The sequence below is a fragment of the Carex rostrata genome, chromosome 23, assembly GCF_964058835.1.
Source record: "Carex rostrata chromosome 23, lpCarRost1.2, whole genome shotgun sequence".
Taxonomy (NCBI): Eukaryota; Viridiplantae; Streptophyta; class Magnoliopsida; order Poales; family Cyperaceae; genus Carex; species Carex rostrata.
Window position 1 is genome coordinate 4,706,355 of NC_135940.1, and position 9,635 is coordinate 4,715,989.

General features: G+C 35.1%; 1 protein-coding gene across 1 annotated transcript; it reads right to left on the reverse strand.

The window, feature by feature from the left end:
• Positions 1-4,405: 4,405 nt before the first annotated feature.
• Positions 4,406-6,941, reverse strand: LOC144574854 (RHOMBOID-like protein 2). Its single transcript, XM_078324935.1, has 6 exons — positions 6,364-6,941; positions 6,026-6,189; positions 5,784-5,947; positions 5,217-5,488; positions 4,945-5,071; positions 4,406-4,697 (listed from the first exon to the last, which is right to left on the reverse strand). Exons 1-6 carry the CDS (start codon positions 6,732-6,734, stop codon positions 4,575-4,577), a joined length of 1,221 nt encoding a protein of 406 aa, XP_078181061.1. The 5' UTR covers positions 6,735-6,941; the 3' UTR covers positions 4,406-4,574.
• Positions 6,942-9,635: the final 2,694 nt, after the last annotated feature.

Here is a 9,635-nt window from a genome sequence, read left to right on the forward strand (position 1 = left end):
GTGTATATGTGTATATGTGTATATGTATATGTATATATGTAGATGTATGTATGTAGATGTATGTATGTATGTATGTATGTATGTATGTATGTATGTATGTATGTATGTATGTATGTATGTATATATGTATATATGTATATGTGTATATGTGTATATGTATGTGTATATGTATGTGTATATGTATATATGTATATATGTATATGTATATGTATATATGTATATATGTATATATTATACATATATTATAAAAACCGGAAAAAGAGAAAAAGAGAAAAAGAGAAAAAGATCAACAAGCTGTCAGAGCTTGGAAATTTTTGAATAAAGGCCAAGTCCTTCATTAGTGTTATATTTATAATTCTGATATCTAACTGACAAATAAAATCAAAGTTATAAAGAGTTATGACATCACTTCATAAATTTATGAAATGTTTTATTGTTTTGGCATACACTCTAAACAAGAAAACTTTTTCTTCACAAAATTATTTAAATCAAAATACTCAGATCTGTAAAAAAGAAAAAAAGAAAAAAAAAGAGGAGACTGCCCGGAGGGGGGGCGGTTTGGTCCCCTAGGAGACCGCCCGTGGGCCAGGCGGTTTGTTTATTTACTGAGCCACTCGTGGGCCAGGCGATTAGGTTATTTTTGAAAAAAAAATAGAATGCAGGGTTATTTTTAAAATTAACCTTTTCTTTTTGGGTATTAATAAAAATGGCCGCCGAATGTATGTTACAACGTAATATATATGAAATTTGAATGCACGACAGAATTATTAATCTGTTCACCTAAATAACTCTAGTCGTACACTTGGCATGTAAAAGAGGTGGTGATTTATTCGCAAATAATTAACTGATAATTTCTGACAATCGAACAAAAATTGATTTTAATTTTGATGTCTACATTCGCGATCTAATTTATAATATATTTAGGATGAATTTCATGAATACCCTTCAAAACCGTTGAATTACATATTTTCTCCTCTAAAGTTCATAATATCATATTTATTTTTTTAGGGTAGGGTGGCAACTATAATATCATATTTACCCTTTTAAATTTAAAAAACTCACAAATAAAATATAGATATATTCCATTAAATTTGACAGACAATTAATATACAACAGGAACAACATGTTTGTCAGTGTTATTTATCTTTGAATATTCTTTGGCTTAACTTATTAAATATTGTCATAATCATCCAATTAACAAATTGTTAGTATATTACTGAAGAGTCCGACTAGTATGACATTGATGTCATATGACACAAACTACAAAATTAATTGGATAAACTTCAAACGACTAATCCAAACCGATTTACTTTATGAGTGATGCGTTTACATGCAAATTTTTTTTTTTTTTTTTATATTTTCTAGTTATTTTAGTATCAAATCAAACGGTTAAAAATGTTGAAAAAATGAATGCATTAAAATTAACTTAAAAACTCATACATTTGACCGCTTGACTTGATACTAAATAAATTTTGCATGCAACGCACAACTAATGAAATAGATGAGTTTGAACAGTTTGGATTCACCGTTTGAAGTCGATTTGATAGATTTTAAAGTTGGTGTTATATAAGCTGAAATAACACTGATGTTATACTAGCCATATTAATTCTAACTCTAAAAAAAGAACTGCATGTAGTTATCCGTATGACATGGACGTGCATGGGTCAATATACTTTTTGTATGTATTTTAAATTTTAATACATGCATAACTGACAATAGGCTGTAAATAGAACTTCAATAAAGTTTAATGAGTGCGTAATTGAGTATGAATGGATGCTGTACTTTAATTAGAATATGATATGTTTGTAAAAAATAAAGAAAATACACGTAGCTTTTCTTCGTTTGGGATTTTATGATATGAGATGTAGACTAGTCAAGTTGGCACCGACTAAACAAATTATATTACTGTAAAAAAGAAAACAAAAAGGCGGGGTAAAGAGGTAAAAAGAAGAAGACCTGTATGTGTTGCTGCTTACTATTGGCAATGCTACAAAAATGTCAGAATGTCAGAGATGGTGCTGCCTCATTTGTCGCACTTTTCCCACTTACGCAAGGCAATGCAACCTTTTCAAACATTACTACTCTCCTAAAAAAAATAAAAAGAAAATAAAACACATTACTACTGGCACTGCTTAATTGCTTATTGCGCAGTGGCCACAAAAGATGTCCAGAGAACATATTAATCGACAGGGCTATCAACATCACGATGCTTTGCTTTTTATCTTTTTTTATCTTCCTTTTGTCTTCTATTTTTTTCTATTTTGTTTTTGTTACATTTGTTCTATTCTTTGAATTGGTTCAATACTCCAATCCCAAACACGCAACACGAGACTCAGACTTGGATAGATAGAACGCCATCGTTGACTGTTGCCTATTACCCATTCGGGCATTTTCATATTTTGAGGGGTAATTAATTAAGAAAAGAGAAGAGGAGCATTGGAGCAATGAATGAATGAATGCCAGGTCCCAGACAAGGAAAATGATGTCGCATATGATACGTACCATGCATGATGAAGTTGGATTATAATCATAATAACATGTGGTCACCACATGCTCAAGCAGAGCCCTCGATCGGTTGGATTATAATCATAATAATAACAACAACATTTATGGACATAGTTGATGGTTGTGTAACTCTAAAGACATTCAACTTCAAGCTACACCTTTTTTAATTTGTTTTTGTTTTTCAAGCCACACCACATGCACCATGGATTGATGGATTGAGCTAGGTATGTTTTAGTTTTTTTTAGAGAGAGAAAAACATTATCATCATCATCTGTGTCACACTTCCCGAGATGAGATGATTACTGTTGGAAGTTTGTTGCAGGGTAAAAGGTTTCTTCATTGCTCAATGCAAGCAAAATATATATAATCTCAATTGTTTACATTCTTATCATTCTTCTTCGTCTTTTAATTTTTACCCTATTAATTGCCGAGATTTGCAGTGCAACTACATACTGCAGTGGAATCGAATAATCATTAATCCTAATTTCTTGAAAGAAATCAAACTCCTCAATTCTGGGATTCCGACACATCATTTTCTTGTTTAGCAATCTACATAAGAAACGAACATATAGCACACAAAATCAAGTCCTTTGAGGTAAACTTAAATGAATAATTTATTAAATTACGGCCCATGGGCTTATGTAAATACTTATTTATGGGCTTTCGGGATGAGGAAATAATATTGGGTTAATAAATAATTCCTCAATTCTTTCTCCTTCTAAGCTCTATGGTCATGTTCGGCAACAAGGCTTTAGCCTCCTTAGAGTGGCTTTAGCTTTCTTAGTTGCTTAAGCTAGCCGAACAACAATTCCTTAGATAAGCTTAGAGCACCTTTCTTAAGCTTCCTTAGAGCAAATTCTTAAGCCAAAAAAAACATAGGCTTAAGAAAAAGTGCCTCCTTAGAGCCTTTCTTTAGCATCTTTATACACTTAAGCTTCATTACTCTAAGTCTTTGTTAGCCGAACATCTCCTCCTTAGCACAGCTTAAACTCTTAAGCTGCAACACTCTAATCTTCGTTGCCGAACATGACCTATCATATCAACTAACCCTACACACGCTCGTACTACAGAGATAGAGAGAGCAAACAAAACGTCATACTTAAATACTTAATTGAAGGCCCAATTTCCAAGCGAATAGATATGGTTCTGGTTTGTGCTGCAAGACATTTTGCGTGAAGAGCATTTTAGCAAGCAAGTTCATTCAAGAAACTCTTTAATTTTCTGGGAGTGTGTAACAAAACAATTCAAAGTCACTATTCTCATGTAATACTTCCTATCATCTGAACAAAATAATAAGCAACTTCAGTAAAGGAAATGCGACGTGAGGCTATCAGTAAAGGAAAATGCCATGACCACCTATGCTGATCTACCTATGCTGATCTCCTCCTGATGGGTGTCGGACTGAAGTAACAAATCAATCGCGAGTGCTTTCTCCTCTCCGGTGACAAAAGAGCGAGTGTTCTCCCGCATGTGTGCAGTAGGTATACCTTCTTTTTTTATTTGATGTTTGTGTGTTGTTTTGTGCTGCTTCCTGTCTCATTTTCTTCTTTTTTCTGCTTGGAGGTGACTATCATGAACTAGTTGATTCAGTTCCTAGTCTGATTTGATTCAATGCATTCTCGACTGATGAGTGACTGTTCTGATGTGATTGATTTAGTTCTCAGTCCGATTTAGATTTAGTGTTTTTTTCAGTTGTGATATGTGTATGAAGAAAACCATCACTAGATTCAAGGATGATCAAATTTGTATCCACAAGATGCATATACCTCTTGTGCGTTTTTAATTTGTTTACAATTGTATGTTTTCACAGACACTTGTATACTCTTAGGTAACAACTACTTTGTAACTTTTTCACCTACAGTCTTTCAACTCAAAAATAAATAAATAAATAAGCAAGATCGGATAAAACCTGTCAATGAGAATAATTAAATTTTGTATCTGAACGGTGTGCCATTTACAATAAATGACTAGTAGTGGCTGAATCCACACATCATCTCACTTCAATCTAACATACATAGACTAACTAAGTTTTTCCATGTACATAGAAGAAAAAAAGGGAAAAAAAATAATCAAGTGCATAGCTGTGTGCAGAGGCCTCGAATTTGAGAATCGGTGGCATTAGGCATTGTATAATTGCGGGCCCTGCCGTTACCCTGACATATCAAGCTCAATATATCTCCATCTTGAGATGACTGCACCACATAAACAAAAACACAATTCACGAATGCCATTTATGATGGAAGTTACTTGTTTATGGTTCATAGCTCAGTAGCTCTACATGTATGTTTTTCAAGAGCATATGGAATATTTCTCTTCTTCAATTAAACCAGGTTCAGCCGTTCAGACCTTATTAGAAGAATTCTACTGCCATGGTATATTGGTATTCCATGCCTGATAAGGTTAATGGCAGAGAGGGGATTATTGAGGAAAAAATAATACCTCACAATAAACAGGGCTAGAGTTGCATTTCCATTTGGAAGTCGGTACGCAGCTGAGATAATGGCACCATGAGCAATGATCATTTCCATTTACCCCTCTAAACAGCATCACCATTGCCACCACAAAACTGTCGTGATCAATTCTTATTGTCAGTTTCCTTTTGCTAGTATTCTTGTAATTTTGCATAAATTAAGGGCAATTTTGTACTTTTGTCCATGAAAAAATAAACAGATATACAAGTACAATTACAAGGTGTAGAAAAAATAACTTACCCAATAATGAGAACGACAGCAGCCGCAATCCAGAGAACATACTGACAAACATTGTGTTTGGATTTGGTTGAAGCGGGTCCAGGTAGAGAACCGGGTCGGGTGTATTGATATTTTTGGTTCACCCAGCCGAACTGGGGCCGGATCAGCACCACAAACCCTAGAAGGAACCCTGAAATGAATCCTCCAAGATGGGCAAAATTGTCCACATGTGGTAAAATTCCGATAGCCAAGTTTAGTACTATCACGAAGATTAGAGTCATAAGCGCTGCACACTGCAAATGAAAAGAAAATTGTGTCTCGTAAAGTTAATATCCCTGTCAAGTATGCATCGCCTGACAAAAGATGAAACACAGTAATTTTCTCTAAAATAACGTCCATACTATACCATATTACCGTTCCTTGCTGTTTATTGCTTATATGGGAAATATTGGAGAAGGAAAAAAACAATAATTTGGAGATATCTGAAGACAATTGTTCTTTCTAAGAGGGGTGAAAAATTGTAATTATGACATACAGTTGTATGAGCAAACATGAAATTGAAACTATATGAGAGAGAGAGAGAGAGACCTTGTTGGCATAGATAGTCCAATTTGTAAGAAGCTCAGAAAGCATGGCACCGAGTAAGCCAAAAAGAGCACCAGATGCACCGACGGAGATGCTTGATTGAATAAACAGTGCCGACAGAACACTTCCTCCTAAGCCCGATATCATATAAACCAGACCGACCTTGACTGCAATTGAGAATCAAATTAATTAAACCTCAATTCAATCAAAAGAAGAGAATGATCATGTTAGTGAGTGAGGCGTACAGAAACCAAATTCTTGTTCAAGGCGGATGCCGATGAGAAGAAGGCAGAGCATGTTGGCGAGGATATGAACGAGGCCGGCATGAAGCCAAATGCATGAAATGAGGCGCCAACCTTGGTCACCGTGCACCACTTTATCTACATCCAGGGCGCCCATCTTCTGCAATCTGCATTCATTTGTTTATTCATTCATTCATTTCTCACACAAAATTAATATTCTGACACCCGTTTTACTGGTAAATTTGGTCCTTTAAGTTGAAGTATTGAGCTTGAGTTGAATCTAAGTGAGAGCTCAAATTGGGAGGAAAGATAGAGAGAGAGATATGATGTTAGATGCTTACGTGGCAGAAGAGGGGCCGAGGAGGGGGTTCTCCTTGGTTGGCTGGAAGGAGAATCTGCCGAGGAATCTGGCGACACAGGGGGAGCCTCCGGTGACAAAGTGCTTGGGGCAGTCGTTGACGTACATCGTTATGAGAAAGATAATGATGTTCGCCCCCACCATCACCGGCACCAGCCACGGCGAGTGGCTCTTGTACGGCCTCCCCCTCCCTTTCACCCCTCGAGGGGGAACAGACGGAGAAGGAGTTGGGTGCACCGCCGCTGAGGTGTCCCCCACGCGCGGCTGCACGTTGACCTCGATCTCTTCTCTGGCTCCTGCTCCTGCTCCTGCTCTCCCTGTTCCATAAGTTCCATTGGTGCTGTGCTTTCTCATTGCTTTGGTACCTTTTGTTTTCTGGTTTTGGGTTGAGCAGCGAAACTTAACTAATTAACTAACGAAGAGCAGTTAGTTGGAGTTGGAGAGAAAGAATAAAGCTTGGGTTGGGTTGAATTTGCGTGAGAGCAAGGCAAAGAGGCAAATAGAGGAAGGAGACTTTAGGCAACCGAGAAGAAGGCAAGGCTGCTGACTGTTGATTTCTTCAATCTTCTTATTATTATTTTTTGCTTGCTTATTGCTTAATACAATTAATTAATTACATACGAATTGAACACGTACTGATGAACGGATTAATTAAATCGCTCATTTCCCTGATTAGGAATAATAAGGGTTATACCACGGGGATTTATTTTTTATTTTTATAAACTATAATTAATTAAATTAATTTTAGCAAAGCAGCATGATTAGTTTTTTTTTTACAAAAATCATAAGGACCGAATTTTCAATTCGGTCTTCACACTTACTTTTTTTTTAGACCAAGTTGGGAATTCGATCTCTCTTTATTTTGAAACAGGGGCTATCCCTGGTAGAAACAGGGGTTGTCTCTGGCAGAAACAGAATCGAAACATAATTATAGAAATACAGGGTGTTCGTGAAATGCCGAAACAAGTCGAAATATGGCCGAAATAGTGAAAAATGTGGAGACCAAATTTTAAATTTGGTCCTTGTAGTTTTTGTAAAGAAAAAAATAATCACACTATTTTGCTAAAATTAATTTAATTAATTATGGTTTATAAAAAATATTCAATCACGGGGAAACGCAAATCAGAAAAATCGGAATTAGTATCGGAGAAATTGCTCAATTGGTAGTGTGTGAATGGAATTGTAAATTAATTAATAAAAATTAAAGGCGTGGCAGGAAGGGAGGGGGTCAAGGGGAGTAGGCGAACGCCTCCGTGCCAAAGAGTCGAAGAAAGTAGAAATATTGTTATTTAAATATGCATCACATTTCTGCAATTGGTTAAATTATCTGTATTACACGCACCGGGACCCCATTCTCATTCTCTACTCCTTTAGTCCTTTTCATCTAAACCATTTATAACAAAAAAAAACAAACCTACTTGCTTGATTGCTTCTCTTTCTTCCTTCTTTCCTCGATTTTTTCACACTACCAAATTCTATATTTCTATGTATTACTTCAGGCTTCCGGCAGTCGAATTGACAGCCCAACCAACTCCAACAGCTCAAATCAAATCTTATTGCAACACCTTTATTTTTAATCACAGTCCACGGCTCCACGCGCACCGTTCAAATTCCAAACCTACTTTCCTACGAAATTTCAATAGTGCAAAATAAATTCTGTCAATCTTGGTAAGTACAGAAAGCTTCTACATATTTAATCTAGGAAATAAATCAATCTATAAAATTGATGAAACAAATTCCTTAATTAAAAAAAAATAGTAAAGAAACTCGATTCGAAAACGTACAAGCATCGCGGCTCTTCCTTCTCCGGCCGTCCTTATTGATTCTACGATTAACTATCCTACAACGGACATAAAAACGCCAATTGGCAGTATTGGATTTCTTTGGAATTTTTAACGACTACAATCATTCACATATTGTCACAGCCTAAGATGCGGTTACGAGTTATGACTGAGATTTCACCTCCATTACAATCACCCTATAACATAACGAGCCCATATATTGCATTAGTAGTTGCAAGAAAAATAAGCCCAATGGCCCAAAATTATCATTCCTCTTTGCTGTAGCTAAATACTTAATTTTTTTTAAAAAAAAAGTAGTGGTATACCATCGATTTCATAGAAATCAAGTATATTTGATTTAGTACCCAAAATAGATACCAAAATCAAATACGATAAGTCTTACAACAGTTTACTATTAACATCAAAAGACATAAAAACATATAAATAAAAACAGTATCACATCAAAAACTAATCTCCCAACAAAATGAATACTAAGCAAACAAAAGCTCAAAAGTCAGTTAAACTCTAGAAGACTACTCATGCAGTAAATCTTCATCTGTCAACTCTTCTCTAGACATTTGACCTAGGGGGCTGCTAGCTCCAAGAGCCTGGATTGACTCTTCTCTCTCCTCCAGTATCAGATCTAGGAGATCCTTAACATCACATGAAAACATTAGACTTAATTTTAAGTATGAATTTTCAGATCTAGACTTACACCAAAAAGTAGCTAAAGAAATTATCTTAAACCCTAATGATTTAACGGAAATGAGAGTAGTATCGTTATTCAAAATAACTCTATTTCTTTCTAACCATACATTCCATAAAATAGTTCCCCTTAACAATTCTGCAAGTTATCTATCTTTTAAGGGTATATAAGCATCAAGTAACCACAAAACATCTGATGAATTACATTCAAAGGTGAATGAATTGTATATTGCAATCTAATTCCAGATCAATCGTACATAAGAACAATGTATCAATAAATGTTTAGTACTCTCAGGTTGTTCACAAAATGCACAAGTAAGATCCCCTAGCCAACTCTTTTTTGCTAAGTTAACCTTAGATAGAATTTTATCTTGTCGGACCAGTCAAATGAAGATTTGATTTTTAAAGGGATGTGAGATTTTCAAATGATATCATATTCAGAATTTGAGATACCACCATACTCTAACAATATATCTTCCAAATTAGAAGACAAAGTAAAATGTTAGAACTTGTAATGCAAGACAATCTATTCGGTTCTAAATATACCAGTTATTTGCCTTTGAAAAGACAAACTTAAATGAGAATTAGAAAAGATCCTTGCAACAGAAATAAACCGATCAATAACAATAGAAAAAAGATTTGGAAATTGATGTTTTAAGGTATGTTCACTACACCATCTAACCAAAAAGAAGTTGTATTTCCATTTCTAATATCTATATTTAAACCTAAATTGATAACTACATGATATTTTATGATTGATTTTCAAAAT